Source organism: Nicotiana tabacum, unplaced genomic scaffold (assembly GCF_000715075.1).
Source record: "Nicotiana tabacum cultivar K326 unplaced genomic scaffold, ASM71507v2 Un00002, whole genome shotgun sequence".
Lineage (NCBI taxonomy): Eukaryota > Viridiplantae > Streptophyta > Magnoliopsida > Solanales > Solanaceae > Nicotiana > Nicotiana tabacum.
The window spans coordinates 2,402,209-2,424,031 of record NW_027438240.1 but is presented as its reverse complement, the minus strand read 5'-3'; the positions used below and the strand labels follow the sequence as shown (position 1 = coordinate 2,424,031).

The window sequence follows — 21,823 nt, the reverse complement described above, 5'->3', positions numbered from 1 at the left end:
AAGTCGACCAAAACTTGTGACTTGATCGCAGTCCTAGCTTTATACTCTATGTCAAATTCACTCATTTCGACTGCCCATTTGGCCAGTCGACCTAAAAGTTCAAGTTTGTGAAGGATATTCCGCAGGGGAAAAGTTGTCACCACGGCTATCGGGTGATATTGAAAATAAGGTCTAAGCTTTCAAGCGGCGACTACGAAAGCCAAGGCCAATTTTTCAAGGTATGGATAGCGAGTCTCTGCTCCCGTTAAAATTTTACTACCATAATAAATAGGAGATTGCGTACCTTCATTTTCATGGACTAAAATGGCACTTATCTCTACCTCAGAGACCGCTAATTAAATCAGCAACTCTTCGCCTTCCTCTGGTTTCGATAGTAATGGAGGGCTCGATAAATACCTTTTCAAATCTTTTAGCGCCTGTGGCACTTTGGAGTCCATTCGAAGTTGTTCTTCTTCTTCAAAAGTGAGAAGAAGTGATGCCACTTTTCTGAAGACCCAGAAATGAACCTGCTCAAAGTAGCCAGTCTTCCTGTTTACCTCTGAACCTCTTTCACATTCAACAATTGGTAGGAAATAACTTCGATGGCTTTAATTTTATCAGGATTGACTTCGATCCCCCTTTGCGACACCAGGAACCCTAAGAACTTACCAGAGCTGACTCTGAATGCACATTTTTGGGGTTAAGCTTCATGTTGTGCTTTCTTAGGATGTCAAAGGTTTCTTGGAGGTGTTTCAGATGATCATCTGCTTTCAAAGACTTAACCAGCATATCAACTATGTAAACTTCCATTATTTTTCCTATTTGTTTTTCAAACATTTTGTTCACGAGCCTTTGATAAGTGGCTCCGGCATTCTTAAGCCCGAAAGGCATTACATTACAGCAATATGTGCCAAAGTTCATTATGAATGAAGTTTTTTCCTGATCCTCCGGGTTCATTTTAATTTGGTTGTATCTGGAATAGGCATCGAGGAAACTCATAAACTCGTGCTCGGACGTCGCATAAATCATTTGATCAATGTTGGCAATAGGAACGAGTCTTTTGGGCACGCCTTATTCAAATTCTTATAATCTATGCACATGCAAAATTTATTATTCTTTTTTGAAACTACTACTACATTAGCTAGCCAGTCAGGGTACTTTACCTCCTGGATTGAACCAATATCAAGCAATAGAGTTACCTCTTCTTTGACAAATTTGTTTCTGACCTCAGTAATAGGGCATTTCTTCTGCCTTACCGGAGGGATGTTAGGATCCAGGCTTAATTTATGCACGGCCATGTCTGGTAGAGCGCCTGTCATATCCGTGTGTGACCATGCAAAACAATCAACGTTAAACTTAAGAAATTCTATTAATACTGACCTGAGCTCGTGGTTCAATCTTGTCTCCTAGTGGAACTTCCTCTCCAAGAATTCTTCAAACAATATGACTTGTCCGAGTTCTTCCATTGTGGATTTGGTTGCTTTCGTTTCTTCTGGTACATGGAAATATCTTGGTACCTGATAGGATTCCAATGAATCCTCCCCCTTGTTGTCTTTGTTCGGCTCGGGAGCAGGAGTCGATTTCTATAATTTTTATGCCGCATGCTCATTTCCTTTGCTAATAGAAACTGAGATCGTGTTCATCTCCCTTATCGCTGGTTGATCTCCTCTTATTTGTTTAATTCCCTCTAGAGTTGGGAATTTCAGAAGTTGATGGTATGTTGATGGCACAACCTTCATTTCGCGTAGCTGTGGTCTTCCAGGAATAATATTATAGCACATATCACCGTCTACTACTTCAAAAAAGGTCTTCTTCATTACCCCTTCGGCATTCGTGGGCAGCAAAATCTCCTATCGGGTTGTCACGCTTGCTATATTGAACCCGGCGAGAAGCTTTGTGACCGGAATGATACTTCCGGTCAGCTTGTCTTATTCCAGCACTCTCCATGGGATAATATTGGCTGAACTTCCTGGGTCCACCAAAACACGTTTAATTTTAAAATCTAATACATTAAGAGAAATTACCAGGGTATCGTTATGCGATAGTAGGAGTCCATCTGCATCCTCCTCCGTGAAGGTGATGTCATCCTCGGAGACTTCCCAGAGTCTCTTGCTATGGGTCACTGATGCCTTTGTCTTTTTCGTTGCTGAAAATGTTACACCATTAATCTTGTTCCCCCCGAAAATCATGTTGATCGTTAGACGAGGAGGACCTTCTCCAGCTTTTGAGGGTTCTGTGTTGTCCCGATTGCGTCAATAGCTGTTCTTAGCCCGGTCGCTTAAGAATTCTCTGTGATGGGCATTTTTTAGCAATGTTGCCACCTCTTCGCGTATATGTCGGCAGTCCCCAGTCCGGTAGCCGTTGGTCCTATGGTACTCGCACTATGGATTAGGATCCTTCTAACTGGGGTCAGATCTCAACGGCCTCGAGAACCGTGATTCCGTAATATTTCTCATTGCCGATACCAGTTCCAACACGCTGATGTTGAAATTGTACTCTGACAGCTTAGGGTAGGTGGAGTCCCAAGAGCCTGATACCTCTTTATCCTGCAATGATACGTTATTCCGACCACGATCAGCTCTCCTATTGGTAGCAAATCCATCCGCCGATCAAAAATCTTTGTCGCGTCCTGTGGCCCTTTTGTAGGGCAAAACCCGACCTCTAGAAGACCGTAGATCTGCGTCGAGATCATCCTTCAACTTTTCCTTGTTCTTTTCTCGATCTCGACCCTTGGTTAATGCCGGGAAATTAAACTGGTCATCCTCTATTCTTATCTTTGAATCATAGCGGTTGGGGACATTTTCCCATGTTGTTGCCTAAAACTCGCGCAAACTTTCTTTCAGTTTCCGAGAAGCTTCTGAACTCCTCGGATTCAACCCTTTCATAAATGCCTCAGCTGCCCATTTGTCTGGCACGGCCGGTAGCAGCATCCTTTCCTTCTGAAATCTGGTCACGAACTCCCGCAGCAATTCGGACTCTCCTTGTGCAATTCTGAATATGTCAGATTTTCGGTCTTATACTTCCTGGCCCCTGCATGGGCCTTGATAAAAGAATTCGCGAGCATCTCGAAGGAATCTATTGAGTGCTCGGATAAAAGTGAATACCATATTAGGGCCCCTTTCGTGAGGGTCTCCCCGAACTTCTTCAATAAGACCAATTCATTCTCGTGCAGAGCCAAGTCGTTTACTTTCACCATTGTTGTTTAGGTGGTGATGTACTCTTAAGGATCCAAAATCCATCATATTTTGGCACGTCCGGAATTTTGAACCGCTTTGGGATCAACTCCGGTGCCCCGCTTGGTTTGAATGGAAACTGGGTGTACTCTTTTGAGTCTGGTCCTTTCAACATCGACGGTGCACCCTGGATTTGATCCATTCGGACATTTATTTCCCTCATAAACTACATGAGTTCGGTTTTAAAGGGATCATTCTCGTTGTTATTACCTGATCTGCCACCGTTCCCCCGGCTCTGTCAAAACTGACCTCACCCCTCGAGGTGTTATTATCAACACTTTGTGCTGTTTGATTTGCGGGAGAACGGGGAGGAACTGGACCTCTACTATTCGTGTTGTTGGAAGAACCCGACAATGCTTGCTTCAATTCTGTCATAACCTGATCTTGTCTTGAGAGATGGCCCATAATAACCCTTTGTTGCTCCCTTAAGATTCTCACCGTTTCCACGATGTGCTCGTCCTCGGCATTATCATGAGTTGCCTCTCGAACGTGTTGTGGAAATTGTCCGCCATGGACCGGCGTGGCTACGCCCTCCTCGTTGCGGGTATCGATGAACGAATATTCGTGTTGAGGTTGATTTCCTAGAGCGTCAACGTTGTGCATAATGTTGACATCGTTATATTCTATTTTTTTATGATTTTTGCAAAGAAGCATAGAATTAAATAGGTTAGTAATAAATGCAAGGATCAACCCAATTACGCAATTGTCTAAGTCCCACGGTGGGCGCCAAACTGTTTACCCATAAAATAGTAGAATTGAATTTGTTCGTGGTTTATAGACAAGCGAATCCATTTGATCCCAAAATGATAAATAAATTAAGTAAAATGCAAGACTTAGATTTTGAATAGTATATAGCATAAGTTTATCAGAAAATTCGTGTCCTTACGATGCTTATTAAAATCATTATTTATAGTTGCACATAGGGAACAAGGTCTTAGGATCAAGCCCCTCTTAAATGACAATTATGGAGGCCATTGAAGAATGTGTAACGGCAGGCTATGAATGCCATAATTCTCTATAACGGACTGTGTATTTAATATTGCAGAATATGTTTCATTGAATGCTACCGGGTAACAGGTACTCGTTTGTCTTCATTAGCAATATTCCCTTCGGGGGCTCTCCAGCGCTAGCCGAAGCTGATTCCTCTGGTTTTGGTTTCTACCTGTCTTATTTTTCGTCTATCTCTAGTTTCACGTGTCGCTCTATTATACGAGTATTTAATATGAACCGATTTTACCCTATACAGATAGTCCCCTAGCTTTTCGATGGCACATCCTTGTGTCATCGGGAAGTTGGTAAAGATACCTTTTTGGCGGAAAATTTTTTGATCTCCTCTGAAAGAGTTTCTGACGCTTGATTAGACGCACGTATCTCCGTATTTAATGCCCCAAACAGGCATCACTCTATGATTTAGCAGTACTTTCGCTGATTCTCGAGATAATTATGGCCACGATTTTAGCCGTCTATTCTTTTACTTATACGCCTCACACTTCTTCTTTTACACTTCATAATTTTTAAAAACTCTCTCAACTTCTTTACATTCAACTTTTCCTAGCTTTCACTCCTCTTTATTCTTCTTCTTCAAAGAACTCCTACTTCCATCTGCTAACCATGGATTCCTCCTCCAAGAAATCCAGCTCTTCAAAAAACAAAGAAAGCACCGATGATGATGCTTCTCCTGCAGTAAGTATCATTATCCCCAGAAAGCTCAATACAACCAAGGATTTTGAAGAGAAATTTTCTTCTGCTAACTACCACACATAGGCTGTTGGTGTGTACCCTTCTTCCAACCGTCATTCTAGCATTCCTGCTGTGAAGGAAGACTGTGATTGCCATGACTTGAATATCATTACTCCCAATCTGGCGGAGCGAGTAACTTTCCCCAAGAAGCATTTTACATATGTTTATATGTATCCCATCACTTTGGGCCCATTCTTATTGAGCGAGGGACTTGACCGTAATCCTTGAGTTTTGTTTATGCTATCAAGTCTTTTTGGCACAAGTGAGCCCTTCTGTGTGGCGGACGATAGCCTGTCTTCGGCGGTTATACCAGGAGACAGGGGAAGAGCTCTCCCTAGCTCGAATAATGAACCTTTTCTCCCCCAAGATTTTCCGTAGGGGAATGATAAACTTCAGCAAATGTGATCACCATGCTTTGCTCACCAACATGGATATTGACAGTGACCGTGGATGGATGGAGCGGTTCATTATAATTGCTACCAAGGATATCATCACGGCTACAACTCCATCTTTTCCTGAGTCATGAAATCATACACGTAAGTTCAACGTCCGTCTTTTTTCTAATTAAAGGTTGTTCCATGCTATAATTGATCCTCCTCTTTTCATTATTTCAGCAATTCGATAGACACTACTAAGGGTTGAAGGCTTGGACCAGTGGGTCCAGAAGATTTTAGACGTCACTACGCCTCAGACCCGCCGGTGGAAAGAACTGGCCCTTAAATATGGGTGAAAGGCCAAAAATCATGGTAAGTTGATTCTCGAACTTATCTTGTTTTAAATCGACTGCATAACTAATTATTAAGATGGTGCATTTAAATATGAACCTAGTGTTTACCCATAAAACGGTACAGTTGAATTTGTTCGTGGTTTATAGATAAGCGAATCGATTTGATCCCAAAATAATAAATAAATTAAATAAAATGCAAGACTTAGCATTGAAATCGAGATAAAGCAGCAGATAGCTTTGGTTCTGGGAGCAGAGCTTCCGGAGGCAGTAATACAAGTATTAGTATGCAAGAAATAAAGTATTATTGAGCTTTTGAATAGTATATAACATAAGTTTGTGAGAAAATTTGTGTCCTTACAATGGCTGTTAAAATCATTATTTATAGTTGCACCTAGAGAACAAGGTCCTAGGATCAAGCCCCTTTTAAATGACAATTATGGGGTCATTGAAGAATGTGTAACGACAGGCTATGAATGCCATAAGTCTCTATAACTGACTGTATAATTAATATTGCAGAATATTCTTCATTAAATGCTACCGGGTGGCAGGCACTCGTTTGTTTTCATTAGCAATATTCCCTTCGGGGGCTCTACGGTGCTAATCGAAATTGCTGTCCCCGGTCTTTGTTTTCACCTGTCTCACTTTTTATCTATCTCTGATTTCACGTGTCGCTCTACTATATGAGTATTCAATATGAACCGATTTTACCCTATACACCTAAATAATTAACATTTTTTTTAGCAATTGAATATGTATATTGTTTGTTAAAAATTAGTGGTACCGATAGTTTTTGCAATTAAGGCAGATGGTAGCGGCTAATCGTGGAAGTGATAGGCGATTGAAAGTTGTAGTTGTATCGCAGAAACTTGTGAAGTGATTGATAATGGTTGTAGATTATGGAGCTAGCTCCTAATGATGGTGGATTGTGGAAGTAGTGGATAAATATTGATGGTTGACGATGATAACAAACAGAATGGTGGTAAAATATTTTCCTCCGATCCATTTTAATTGATTTTTGGCTTTTGTGTGGTTCATAATGTTTAAATTTTTTCAATATCAAGAAGAAATTAACTTCTTTTATCAAAGTTGGCTTTAGAATAAAGAGACTTAGAGCATATGTTATATTTTCTTATAGTTAAAGATTAATATTATCAAATATGTGTGAAAGCAACCAAAAAACTAATTAAAGTGAATCGGATGGATGAAGTATATGCACAAGAATCTCTAAGTGCACATCTTAATAATTTTAAAAACAGAAAAGGGTCAAAAATACCCTTCACTATTCGAAAATGTTCATTTATACCAGTGTTTTAAAAGGCATTTTTGGGCGCGAGCCCTGAGGCGAGGCGCACCAAAAATGCCCCGAGGCGATGCTTTGGGGCGAAAGTCTTAAGAGGCGTACGTCCGGGCATTTGAGGCGCGTTTTTGTAGTGAGGCGTATGCTTCTGAGACTTTTTCAAAAAATAAAATTTGTTGAATAAGTCTTTCATATAATACCCAAATTCTCAAAAAACAGCTTGTAATTATTCAAAAGTTTTAAAAAGAAACTGAAATGTATTAAATTTAAAAGTCAAGACCTTTTTTATTGATTGAAGCCTTAATTTGTGGTCTTTCCTAATTCTTTATCTTGTACGCTAGTCTGCTAATATCTCCCAAAAGCAACGGATATTCATTTTTTTTTTACAAATATAAAAAGAACTTCATTCTCCTTCATAGCAGCAAGTTCAAAGTTCAAATTGTAGGTTAGTCATCATTTTTATTCCTCCATATAGAAAATATTATTCTTTTCGACTCAAGTTACTTATGTTTGTAAGCATCGTATAATAGATTATTTTGACTAGTTTTTTGTGGGTATGGAGCATATATATATATATATATATATACTAATTTTTTGTGGGAATGGATCATATATATATATATATATTTCACATATTTATAGTTTTCTTCAATTTTTATGCAATTTTACCTGTTTATAAATATTTACTGTAATTATATTATTTTATAAAATATTAAAAATTAAATACTTATGGGGCTTATCCTCGCTGAGGCATATGTAAAATGCCTTGCCTTACACATATGTCTTTTAAAATACTGATTTATACCCTCCTTATACTATTGGTCCACTACAGCCCCCAGTGTCATAAAATCGATGTTAAAATACCCATATGCCGTTAGGACTCTCCACCAAGTCAATATTATCCCATGTGGACTAATATATTGCTGAGGTGGATTCCACGTGGCATGCCACCTTATTGCATCTATCCCATTTTACCCTTCCCCTATTTCTTCCACACCACCTCCCTCTTTACCGAACCACCGCCAACTCCTTTACCACACACCTTTCCACCACTATCAGACCACTAGTCTTGACACCATCAAATCACCATTATTTCACAAAAAATTAAACTGAATCTAAATTTTATTTTCTTATGAAGTGTACTTTTCCAACAAATCATTTGAAATCAAATAAAACACGGCGATGGAGATGGAGAAGCAGAAAACAGAGGATCTTTATATTGATAAGAAGCATAAAACAGATAATCAACAGAATGAGTAAGCTAAAGCTCCCCAGTCTCTGAAAAAGCCTCGCCAAAATAAACTGAAGTTGGAAAAGGTCGACTATAATTGGGTTTTAGCTCAAGAACTGCTTTTCCCTCCAATTTGTTGTCATTCTCGTGTGAACATATGAAGACATGGAAGGAGAAAAACTCTTTAAAAGTTGGATACTTCAACAAGAAAACAAACGCCTAATCTCAATGAAGAATCTAAGGATATGGTAACTAGTGTAGAATTAGTAATACTCTTTGATTATTCCTATCTCTACGCTTAATTAACTATTGTTCATAAGCTCTTTGCTTATTATATGTACTAGTAAAAGATCAAATATTTATGTTACCGTGGATGTACTAAGAAACTTGGAATCATAAAAAAACCTGAAATCAAATTGGAGAATGAAATCTAAAAATAAAAAATTTTAACTCAGCTTGATTTTTAGTGAAAGCATGGTGATTTAATGGTGTCAAGATTAATGGTCTGATTGTGGTGGAAAAATAGGTGTGTGGCAAAGGAGAATGTAATGTTGGTGGTGGTTGGGTAAAGAGGAACGTGGTGGTGGAAGAAGTAAGGGAAGGATAAAATGGGATAGATGCGATGAGGTGGAATGCCACATGGCATCCACCTCAGTAATATATCAGGCCACATGGGATAATATTGGCATGGTAGAGGGTCCTAACGGCGGAGGGGTATTTTTGCACCAATTCTATGACATCGGGGGCGATTTCCTGTAGCAACCCCTTTGGGAGGGTGCTACTTACGAAAAAAATCTAATTTACTACTTACAACATTAAGAAGATATTAATTAAAAAAATATTCAGAATAATTTAATAGCAGAAATAGGCACATGTGATGAGGTCCAAAGTGCAATATTTTTATTTTCGAAAATATTCTTCATAATTTTTATTTTATTTTTTAAAAAATAAAATACAATGTCAAAATTTCAACATAAGGTGATATAACCCTTCTTGAATAATCAACACGTTAAAGCAACTTCTTAACAAAATTATACTTTCATTCGACATCACTGCAAATTTATATTGTACATAAATTTCAAACTATTAGGTATAAAAAGGAAAACTAATTTTTTTCCTTTGTACATATATATAAGACAAAGTGAAAATTTAATATATTACAAGACTTGAGTTATTAACACACCTTAAAACAACAAAATAAGTTACCAAATTCAAGTTACAAGATTTTGGTCTTAATATCCAAGCCTCCAAATAACATACACAAGTGTGACATATATATCATGTACAAGTCCCAAAACTATACAAAACCATGGTGCATATGCAAATGTGATCTCCATAAGTACTCCCAAAAAAAAGACTACTTCATAAGGCCGTCTTCAAATTCCATCCCGTACATTACCTACAATAGAAAACAACTATCGCTAAGCATAAAGCTTAGTGGCGTATAAACTTTGGGGGCTTGGAGCCATTAACTTCTCCAATTCTCATTTTTAGTCATAGGTAGCTCAAATAAAATATAATTTAAAACAAGTGAACAAATATATCAAAAGTTTCAAATATCAACCCTTGAAGTGTTTCCAATTATCAATAACTATGTTCAAGATATAAGAGTTGAGAAAGCGTATACTATCAATCCAAGAAAGCTTGTCAAATATTTATTTTTCGCCCAATATGAACGCCATGCCATCACACTAAGTAAAATCAGATATCAAGATGGATCGAAACCCAAAATCAAGTAGGGTCAAAACCCAATAGTCAAGAGAATCAAGAACCATATTAAAAATGGCTTCCTAGTTTATACTTAACACGGACAAGTTTCATAATTTAAGACGAACTACAAATCCAAAGTAAAGATGGTAAAAGATCCAAATCAAGAGGCATGCCAAAATAAGTGACAAAGTCACCGCCACAAGAAGGACAAAGTCCTAACAAGAATGCAGAATGATCAAACAATCCGTACTAGTGGGCGATTTAGCAATTATTTTGCAATACTTAATATAAAACGAATACAATGCTATTAATTAAAGAGAAGAAAAATAAAATATCAGGTTATTTCAAAATATTTCAGAAAGTAAAAAGAGTGCAAAGTTTATACACAAACCTTGGTGTTTTACCACAAAATAGTTCAACCACCACTTCAGGACGTTCGAATCGTCTACGCCCTAGACAAACCAAATCCTTCCACTTCCTGAAACATTTCCCCTTAGCTTTTACAAGGATATATATACCTTAAATACATAGTAAAATATCTATATAAGTTCAATAATTTAACATGTCAAACTAAATATGATATTGGTGAAAATTACCCAAAATATTTGAAACAGAAATTCTGGACAGTATCACTGCCTCGTGTTGTGACTCATTTTTAAAAATTAAAAAGGACAAACTAGACTGTGTGGTCTTCTTTACAGTTGTACATATATGTCTTAGCATTTCAGAAAATTTTTAATCACCCCCATATCAATTTTATACAAAACGTTATGTTAAACTTACTAACAGTAGTACAATGAGGGTTTGTAAAATAGAAAATCTGGGCAGCACCCGCCCTGTACTTCATCACCTATTTTCGGGTAACTAAAGGACAAATCAGGTTTTGGTTCCTTCATAAGAGTTATAGATCTATGAAATAGCTTTCCAGAAAGTCTTAGATCACTTAAAACAGAGCTTTATACAAAAAGATATGAAGAAAAAACTAATAGTTATCTAGTGTAAAAACGGGTTTAGTAACTTACCACAAAAGAGAGGAGCAACTTGAGCTTCACAAAGAATGAATTTTGCTGGTTGATTTAGTAGAAATTTATGGTGGTTTTCATGAAGTTTTCAGGTAATAAGAAGGAGAGAGGGTAGGGGTGTTTTTTTCTTTTTCTTGAAAGAATGAAAATGGGGAGTTTATGGAAGACTAAGTCAATCAAAGTTGTCTTTAAGAATTTTGGATAAATATAAAATATAAATAGCTGCCCAACTACTAAATATCCTTAGATAAATACAAAAGAGTGACAACCCAAAAATTTAATTATAATATATTTAACAATAATTTATCAAAATAATATTAAGTGTTACGTATAGCAACACCATGGAACTTCTTTATCAGTATTAATACAACCTAGAGTAAGGAATTTTTATGTATTGTAAATTTCACATTTAGGAAGTGCGAAGTAAAAATATTTTCTCATTATAAAGATGCTCAATCGAAAATGCAAATAATAGTAAAAATTTAGGGTGTTACAACTCTCTCCCCCTTAAATAAATTTCGTCCCAAAATTTACCTGGTACTAGTCCCTAAACAAATGTAGATATTGAATTCGTATATCCTCTTCTCGCTCCGAGGTAGCTTCTTCACCAGAATGATTTTTCCAAAGAACTTTCACTAAGGGGATGCTCTTGTTTCTAAGCTTCTTTAACTCACGCGCTAAGATTTGGATTGGTTCTTCTCCATATGTCAAATCAGGATTGACCTCTATAGATTCAATAGGAAGAACATGAGATGGATCTGAGCGGTATCTTCTGAGCATAGAAATATGAAAGATGTTGTGGATCTTGTCTAACTCTGGTGGAAGAGCTAGTTTATAAGAAACTGGGCTAACTCTCCCAAGCACTTCATAAAGTCCAATAAATCATGGACTAAGTTTACCTTTTTGGCCAAATCTCATAATCTTCTTCCATGGAGAAGCCTTTAAAAATACCTTATCACCCGCTTTATACTCAATTTCACGCCTCTTAAGATCGGCATAAGATTTTTGTCTGTCTGAGGCAATTTTTAAGCGATCCTTGATGATTTTTACCTTATCTTCAATTTGTCGAACAATCTCAGGACCCGCCAATTTACTTTCACCAACCTCGTTCCAACAAAGAGGCGTTCTGCATTTTCTCCCATACAAAGTTTCATAAGGAGACATGCCTATACTTGATTGGTAGCTATTATTGTAAGCAAATTCTATCAGGGCTAAGTGTTTGTCCCAACTACCCTCAAACTCAATAATGCAGGCTCGAAGCATATCCTCCAAGATTTGTATTACCCTCTCAGACTGGCCGTCTGTTTGTGGATAAAAAGCGGTAATAAAATTCAACCTAGAACCCAAAGCTTCTTGCAAGCTAGACCAAAATCTGGATGTAAACCTTGGATCTCTATTAGACAAAATAGAAACAGGGATTCCATGCAGCCTCACAATCTCATTAATGTATAATTCTGCCAAACGTTCCAGTGAGTAGTCCATTCTGATTGCCAAGAAATGAGCACTCTTAGTTAATCTATCTACAATGACCCAAATTGCATCATGATTCCTTTGAGTGCTTGGAAGTCCAGAAACAAAGTCCATCGTTATCCTTTCCCATTTCCACTCAGGTATTGACAAGGGTTGTAGTAGGACCAGCTGGGACTTGATGCTCAGCTTTTATTTGTTGACATACCAAGCATTTAGAAATGAACTCTGCAATGTCTTTCTTCATACCACTCCACCAGTAGTGCTCCTTGATGGTCCGGAACATTTTAGTACCTCCAGGATGCATTGCATAAGTCGAACTTTGTGCTTCAATCAAGATATGCTTCCTCAATTCATCATCATTAGGAACACACAACCTACTTTTATAAAATAATGTATCATCTTTCTTCAATGTAAAATTTGATTCTCTTCCATTTTGGACTTCTTCAACTCGTTTCACAAGTTTCTCATCTAACTTCTGCGCTTCTTGGACCTGCTCAAGTAAGACTGGCTTGACTTGCAAATTAGCAATGATAGAACCATTAGAATTAAATGAAAGATAAATATTCATGGCTCTTAATTCAAGAAGCAAGGGCAAAGGACTTAGAGTTAAACTTGCAAGGGAATTGCGACTCAATGCATCTGCAACCACATTAGCTTTACCAGGATGACAATCAATCGTGCAATCATAATCTTTGATGAGTTCAAGCCATCTACGTTGTCTCAAGTTTAACTCTTTTTGTGTACCCAAGTACTTCAAACTCTGGTGATCAGTAAATATGTGACATTTCTCCCCGTACAAGTAATGCCTCCAAATTTTTAAGGCAAAAATAATGGCAGCAAATTCGAGATCGTGAGTGGGATAATTCAACTCATGCGATTTCAACTTTCGAGAGGCATAAGCAATTACTTTCCCTTCTTGCATCAAAACACAACCCAAGCCACGGTGAGATGCATCACTGTATACCACATAATCTTTCCCTTCAGCTGGCAAAAAAAGTATTGGAGCTTGTGTCAACAAGGATTTGAGCTTTTCAAAGCTCTCTTGACACTTGTCATCCCACACAAATTTGGCGTCTTTCCCCGAAAGTTTGGTCAAAGGAGAAGCTATAATAGAAAAGCCCTTCGCGAACCTCCTATAATATCCTGCTAAACCCTAGAAACTTCTTATCTCAGTTAGAGTTTTAGGAGGTTTCCAATCAATAATAGCTTGAATCTTACTAGGATCAACCTTCACATCTTCAGCTGATACAATATGCCCCAAAAATGCCACTTCACTCAACCAAAATTCACATTTGGAAAGCTTCGCGTAGAGTTGCCTCTCTTTCAGAATTTGCATGACAATCCGGAGATGCTTATCATGATCTTCTCTATTCTTGGAATAGACTAAAGTGTCATCAATAAACACCACCACAAATTGATCAAGATAAGGCTTGAATACACGGTTCATTAGATCCATAAATGCATCAAGAGCATTTGTCAAACCAAATGGCATTACCAAAAATTCATAATGTCCATACCTGGTCCTAAAAGCAGTTTTAGGAACATCTTGCTCCCTCACGCGCAATTGATAATATCCCGACCTCAAGTCAATTTTTGAGAACAAGCTGGCACCCTTCAGTTAGTCAAACAAGTCATCGATTCTAGGAAGTGGATATTTGTTCTTGATTATTACCTTGTTCAGCTGCCGGTAATCAATGCAAAGCCTAAGAGTGCCATATTTCTTTTTCACAAATAAAACATGAGCTCCCCAAGGCAAAATACTGGGACGGATAAAACCTTTATCAAGAAGTTCTTGCAATTGATCCTTCAATTCTTTTAATTCAGCTGGAGACATTCTATAAGGAGCGATAGAAATAGGAGTAGTTCCAGGGACAAGCTCTATAGGAAATTCAATCTCCCTTTCTGGAGGCAACCCAGGAAGATCATCAGGAAATACAGCAGGAAAGTCGCACACGGTTGGTATGTCCTTAAGACTAGGACTCCCCAATCGTGTATCGACTATATGAGCAAGATAGGCATCACAACCTTGACAAATCATCTTCCTTGCCAAGACCGTAGAAATAATATTAGATGTCAATGATCTTTCCCCTTGAACTACTATGTGTGAGTATGCAAAAGTTCTAAAAGTCACTTGCTTAAACCTACAATCAACCAATGCATGATGTCTATGGAGCCAATCCATACCAACAATAACATCATAGTCTTGGAAGGGCATTTCAAGCAAGTCTGCAGGGAAGACCAGATTTTGAATCATGAATAGACAATCTCGGTAAATCCTGTTAACAACAGCCTGATGACCTAATGGATTCATGACCAGCATATCAAAGTCAAGTCTTACAGATTTAACAGTATCAGGAAATGCAAGTGATGAGCAAACATAAGAGTGCGAAGATCCAGGATCAAATAATGTAACAACAGATATGCCAAATAAGTGAAATTTACCAACAACCACGTCCGGGCCATCTTGGTCATTCTTCTGTCTCATAGCATAGACTCGTGCAGTAGATCTCGACCCACTAGCCTGATTAGCTCCATCCGAACCCGCCGTTTGTATATTTCTAAGTCTTGCACCACTATTAGCTTGAGAATGAGTAGTGATAGGATTTTGAACTGAGCCCTCTGTATGCGTATAAGAGAGAGGATTAGGATTAGGACAATCCTTCACTTTATGATCCATGCTTCCACAATTAAAAAAATCACCAGAAGCTCTTCTGCAGACACCATAGTGATTCTTTTCGCGCTATGCACAAGTAGGTGTATAAGTTTTGCCTTGGCCATAACTTGGAGTACTAGCAGTAGAGAAATTTGGCTTATTCTGCTTATGATATGATGACTTTTGTGCACTTTCAGTCTTGGAATAGTCAAACTTTTTCTTCTTGGATGGACCGCCATAATCTGAATTACCCTTCCTAAACTTGTTTTCTCTCCTACTAGCTTCTTCCTTGTCAATTCTTTCCCAAGTAAGAGCAGCTGAAATTAACTTGAAAAAATTCTCAAGTTGAAAGATTGCCACAGATTTTCGAATATAACCATTCAAACCTTCTTCAAATCTTCTGCACTTGTCTCTTTCACCATCAATAATACCTCCAGCATAGCGAGAAAGCCTAAGAAATATTTGTTGATACTCTGCAATAGACACACTCCCTTGTCTTAAATTCAGAAACTTTTTTTTCTTTGCATCACAGTAGACAGGAGGGACATATTTCGCACGAAATGCTTTTACAAAGTCATCCCAAGTCAGCACTGGAGGTTTTGCTTTTGCATTTAGCACACTTACACACCAATCATAGGCATCTTTTTGTAAAAGAGAGATAACATACTTAAATTTGGCAGCATTAGTACACTCTAGTTGTTCAAAGACTCTCTCCATACACTCGAGCCATTGTTCAGCTACCATGGGATCAGTAGTGCCTTCAAATTCAACTCCACCCATTTTCCTCATCTTCTCAAAATTTATTTCACTAGGTTCCGATATTGTCCCAGCCAAGTAACGAAAGAACTCAGCCATCTGCTGAAATTGAGGAGTCATAATAGAAGTACTATGACTCATTGCTCTTGGATTATTATCCACTTCATTTTCACTAATACGATGATGATTTAGGTTAGGCAAGGGTACCTCATATCCTTCTTGGAGGTGAGGTGGGGCATTATAATGGGCCTGACTTTCATCAACGGATTCAATAGCTCTATTCGAAGAAGAGGCCATATTAAATTCCTATAAAAGATAAGATCACACTGCATTAGGGATATGTACATGATGCATATGCACAAGTAATACATCAAATTACATTAAACAAGTATGCAAAAATTTATAATCTCCAAGTTATTTTTTTAAAAAAATAACAAAAATATTAGGTACGATCACAACAAGAATCCTAGAATCACAAACCTAGGCTCTGATACTAAAACTTATAGCAACCCCTTTGGGAGGGTGCTACTTACGAAACAAATCTAATTTACTACTTACAACATTAAGAAGATATTAATTTAAAAAATACTCAGAATAATTTAGTAGCGGAAATAGGCCCATGCGATGAGGTCCAAAGTGCAATATTTTTATTTTCGAAAATACTCTTCATAATTTTTATTTTTATTTTTTTTAAATGAAATACAATGTCAAAATTTCAACATAAGGTGATATAACCCTTCTTGAATAATCAACACGTTAAAGCAACTTCTTAACAAAATTATACTTTCATTCGACATCACTGCAAGTTTGTATTGTACATAAATTTCAAACTATCAAGTATAAAAAGGAAAACTAGTTTTCTCCTTTGTACATATATATAAGACAAAATGTAAATTTAACATATTACAAGACTTGAGTTATTAACACACCTTAAAACAACAAAATAAGTTACCAAATTCAAGTTATAAGATTTTGGTCTTAATATCCAAGACTCCAAATAATATACATAAGTGTGACATATATATCATGTACAAGTCCCAAAACTATACAAAACCATACTGCATATGCAAATGTGATCTCCATAAGTGCTCCCAAAAAAAAGACTACTTCATAAGGACGTCTTCAAATTCCATCTCGTACATTACCTACGATAGAAAATAACTATCGCTAAGCATAAAGCTTAGTGGCATATAAACTTTGGGGGCTTGGAGCCATTAACTTCTCCAATTCTCATTTTTAGTCATAAGTAGCTCAAATAAAATATAATTTAAAACAAGTGAACAAATATATCAAAAGTATCAAATATCAACCCTTGAAGTGTTTTCAATTATCAATAACTATGTTCAAGATTCAAGAGTTGAGAAAGCGTATACTATCAATCCAAGAAAGCTTGTCAAATATCCATTTTTCGCCCAATATGTACGCCATGCCATCACACTAAGCAAAATTAGATATCAAGATGGACCAAAATCCAAAATCAAGTAGGGTCAAAACCCAATAGTCAAGAGAATCAAGAACCATATTAAAATGGCTTCCTAATTCGTACTTGACACGGACAAGTTCCATAATTTAAGACGAACTACAAATCCAAAGTCAAGATGGCAAAAGATCCAAATCAAGAGGCATGCCAAGATGAGTAACAAAGTCACTGCCATAAGAAGGACAAAGTCCCAACAAAAATGCAGAATGATCAAACAATCCGTACGAGTGGGCGATTTAGCAAATATCTTGCAATACTTGATATAACACGAATACAATGCTATTAATTGAAGAGAAGAAAAACAAAATATCAGGTTATTTTAAAATATTCCAGAAAGTAAAAAAAGTACAAAGTTTATACACAAACATTGGTGTTTTACCACAAACTAGTTCAACCATAACTTGAGGACGTTCGAATCGTCTACGCCCTAGACAAACCAAATCCGTCCACTTCCTTAAACACTTCCCCTTAGCTTTTAGAAGGATATATATACCTTAATACATAATAAAATATCTATATAAGTTCAGTGATTTAACATGTCAAACTAAACATGATATTGGTGAAAATTACCCAAAATGTTTGAAACAGAAATTCTGGACAGTATCACTGCTTCGTGTTGTGCCTCAGATTTGAAGATGAAAAAAGACAAACTAGACTGTGTGGTCTTCTTTATAGTTGTAGATATATGTCTTAGCATTTCAGAACATTTTGAATCACCCCAATATCAATTTTGTATAAAAAGTTATGCTAAACTTACTAACAGTAGTACAAGGAGGGTTTGTAAAGCAGAAAATCTGGGCAGCACCCGCCCTGTACTTCATTACCTATTTTCGGGTAAATAAAAGACAAACCAGGTTTTAGTTCCTTTATAAGAGTTATAGATCTATGAAATAGCTTTCCAGAAAGTCTTACATCACTTAAAACAGATCTTTATATAAAAAGATATGAAAAAACACTAATAGTTATCTAGTGTAAAAACGGGTTTAGTAACTTACCACAAAAAAGAGGAGCAACTTGAGCTTCACCAAGAACGAATTTTGCTGGTTGGTTTAGTGAAAATTTATGGTGGCTTTCATAAAGTTTTCAGGTGATAAGAAAGAGAGAGGGTAGGGGTGTTTTTTTCTTTTTCTTGAAAGAATGAAAATGGAGAGTTTATGGAAGACTAAGTCAATCAAAGTTGTCTTTAAGAATTTTGGATAAATATAAAATATAAATAGTTGCCCAACTACTAAATATACTTAGATAAATACAAAAGAGTGACAACCCAAAACCTTAATTATAATGTATTTAACAACAATTCATCAAAATAATATTAAGTGTTACGCATAGCAACACCATGGAACTTCTTTGTCAGTATTAATACAACCTAGAGTAAGAAATTTTTATGTATTGTAAATTTCACGTTTAGGAAGTGCGAAATAAAAATATTTTCTCATTACAAATATGCTCAATCGAAAATTCAAATAATAGTAAAAATTTGGGGTGTTACATTTCCACCTGTCTTACTTTCCGTCTATCTCTGGTTCCACGTGTCGCTCTATTATACGAGTATTTAATATGAACCGATTTTACCCTATAAAGATAGCCCCCTGCTTTCCGGTGGCACATTCTTGTGTCATCGGGAAGTTGGTGAAGATACCTTTCTTGGCGGAAAATGTTTTGATCTCCTCTGAAAATTTTCTGACGCTTGATTAGACGCACGTCTCTCCGTATTTAATGCCCCGAATACACGTCACTGTACGATTTAGAAGTACTTTTACCGATTTTCAAGATAATCATGGCCACGATTTTAGCCGCCTATTCCTTTAATTATACGCCTCACACTCCTTCTTTTACACTTCATAATTTTTCAAAACTCTCTCAACTTCTTTGCATCCAACTTTTCCTAGCTTTCATTCTTCTTTATTCTTCCTCTTCAAGGAACTCATACTTCCATCTGCTAACCATGGTTTCCTCCTCCAAGAAATCCAGCTCTTCAAAAAATAAAGAAAGCACCAATGATGTTGCTCCTCCTACAGTGAGCGTCATTATCCCCAGAAAGCTCAATACAACCAAGGATTTTGAGGAGAAATTTCCTCCTGCTAACTCCTACACATTGGCTGTTGGTGTGTACCTTTCTTCCATCCGTCCTTCTAGCATTCCTGCTGTGAAGAAAGACTGTGATTGCCATGACTTGAACATCATTGCTCCCAATCTGGCGGAGCGTGTAACTTTCCCCAAGAAGCGTTTTACATATGTTTACATGTATCCCTTCACTTTGGGCCCATTCTCATTGAGTGGGGAACTTGACTCCGTAATCTTGGAATTTTGCTTCCGCTATCAAGTCTGCTTGGCACAGGTGAGCCCTTCTGTGTGGCGGATGGTAGCGTGTCTTTGGCGATTATGCCAGGAGACGGGGGAAGAGCTCTCCCTGGCTCGAATGATGAACCTTTACTCCCCCAAGATTTTTCATGGGGGAATGATAAACTTCAGTAAACGTGGTCACCATGCTTTGCTCACCAGCATGGATGATGACAATGAGCTTGGATGGGTGGAGCGGTTCATTGTAATTGCTACCAAGGATATCATCGCGGCTACAACTCGATCTTTTCCTGAGTCATGAAATTGTATACATAAGTTCAACGTCCATTTTTTTCTGATTAAAGGTTGTTTCATGTTATTACTGATCCATCTCTTTTCATTATTTCAGTAACTCGATGGACACCACCAAGGGTTGAAAGCTTGTACCAATGGGTCCAGAAGATTTTGGACATCATCAAAGCCTGAGACCCGCCAGTGGAAAGAACTGGCCCTTAAATACGGGTGGAAGGCTAAAAATCATGGTAAGTTGATTCTCGAACTTATCTTGTTTTAAATCGACTATCTAATTATTAAGATAGTGCATTTAAATATGAATCTAGTGTTTACCCGTAACACGATACATTTGAATTTGTTCGTGATTTATAGACAAGCGAATCGATTTGATCCCAAAATGATAAATAAATTAAATAAATTACAAGACTTGTGGGCAAGAAATAAAGTATTATTGAGCTTTTGAATAGTATATAGCATAAGTTTGTCAGAAAATTTGGACAATGGCCGTTGAAATCACTATTTATAGTTGCACCTAGGGAACAAAGTCCTAGGATCAAGCCCCTTTTAAATGATAATTATGGGGGCCATTGAAAAATGTATAACGGTAGGCTATGAATGCCATAAGTCTCTATAACTGACTGTGTATTTATTATTGCGGAATATTCTTCATTGAATGCTACCGGGTGGCAGGCACTCGTTTGTCTTCATTAGCAATATTCCCTTTGGGGGCTCTCCGATGCTAACCGAAGTTGCTGCCCCCGGTCTTGGTTTCCACCTGTCTCACTTTTCGTCTATCTCTGGTTTCACATATCGCTCTATTATACGAGTATTCAATATGAACCGATTTTACTCTATACACCTAAATAATTAATATATTTTTTTAGCAATTGAATATGTATATTGTTTATTAAAAATTAGTAATAAATATTATGTTCACGTAATATTAGATAAATATTTATATTAAATCAAATGTAGTACAAACTTTTTAGAACAGACTAGATTGCTAGGAGAAATAAATTTATGATATCGTATAATATTTTTTTTATGAACCATACTTGGAAAACTAGCGGTTGTGGTAGCTACGATGACGAAAGTAATCCACAATAATGATGATTGTGGTTGTTGAAGGATACAATTGAAAGTTGTAGTTGTATCGCAGAAACATGTGAAGTGATTGATAATGGTTGTAGATTATGGAGTTAGCTCGTAATGATGGTGGATTGTGGAAGTAGTGGATAAATATTGATGGTTGGCGATGATAACAAACATAATGGTGGTAAAAGATTCTTCTTCCTATCCATTTTAATTAATTTTTGGTCTTTTGTGGTTCATAATATTTAAATATTTCTAATATCAAGAAAAATTTACTTTCTTTTATCAAAGATGGCCTTAGAATAAAGAGACTTAGTGTATTTGTTATATTTTCTTTTAGTTAAAGAGATAATAAAGGTTAATCTTATCAAATATATGAAAGAAACCAAAAAAGTCAATTAAAGGGGATCGGATGGATAAAGTATATGCACAAAAATCTCTAAGTGCACATCTTAATAATTTTAAAAACGAAAAAGGGTAAAATATACTCCTCACTAATCAAAAATACTCATTTATACCCTCTTTATACTATTGGTCAACTACAGCCTCCGGCGTCATAGAATTGGTGTAAAAATACCCTTTTGTCGTTAGGACTCTCCACCATGCCAATATTATCCCATGTGGCCTAATATATTGCTGTGGCATCCACCTCATTGCACCCATTATACCCTTCCCCTACTTCTTCCACACCACATCCATCTTTACCCAACCACCGCCAACTTCTTTATCACGCACCTATTCTTCCACCACTATCAGATCACTAGTCTTGACACCATCAAATCACCATTCTTTCACAAAAAATTAAACTGAATCGAAAATTTGCTTTTTTATGAACTATACTTTTCCAACAAATGATTTG

The 21,823-nt window shown here is 36.9% G+C and overlaps 1 protein-coding gene and 2 long non-coding RNA genes across 3 annotated transcripts; all 3 read right to left on the bottom strand.

Moving 5' to 3' along the window:
* Positions 1-9,293: 9,293 nt before the first annotated feature.
* Positions 9,294-11,145, bottom strand: LOC107780741 (uncharacterized). Its single transcript, XR_001646885.2, has 3 exons — positions 10,940-11,145; positions 10,309-10,395; positions 9,294-9,606 (listed from the first exon to the last, which is right to left on the bottom strand). It is a non-coding gene; the product is annotated as an uncharacterized LOC107780741 (long non-coding RNA).
* Positions 11,146-13,562: 2,417 nt separating this feature from the next.
* Positions 13,563-15,086, bottom strand: LOC142178843 (uncharacterized). The gene is made up of 3 exons (XM_075248594.1): positions 14,148-15,086; positions 13,700-14,021; positions 13,563-13,651 (listed from the first exon to the last, which is right to left on the bottom strand). Exons 1-3 carry the CDS (start codon positions 15,084-15,086, stop codon positions 13,563-13,565), a joined length of 1,350 nt encoding a protein of 449 aa, XP_075104695.1.
* A 1,577-nt stretch (positions 15,087-16,663) lies between these two features.
* LOC142178844 (uncharacterized) lies at positions 16,664-18,459 on the bottom strand. The gene is made up of 3 exons (XR_012707061.1): positions 18,294-18,459; positions 18,056-18,122; positions 16,664-16,963 (listed from the first exon to the last, which is right to left on the bottom strand). It is a non-coding gene; the product is annotated as an uncharacterized LOC142178844 (long non-coding RNA).
* Between the last annotated feature and the right edge of the window lie 3,364 nt (positions 18,460-21,823).

What these genes read in the sequence shown, in the direction of transcription:
- LOC142178843 (XM_075248594.1), bottom strand. Translation starts at nt 15,086, where the DNA reads ATGGATCATAAAGTGAAGGATTGTCCTAATCCTAATCCTCTCTCTTAT. An exon ending in TTTTGCCTTGGGGAGCTCAT is followed by an intron (nt 14,022 to 14,147) that starts GTTTTATTTGTG and finishes GACTAACTGAAG; the next exon opens with GGTGCCAGCTTGTTCTCAAA. An exon ending in CTACGCGAAGCTTTCCAAAT is followed by an intron (nt 13,652 to 13,699) that starts GTGAATTTTGGT and finishes ATATTGTATCAG; the next exon opens with CTGAAGATGTGAAGGTTGAT.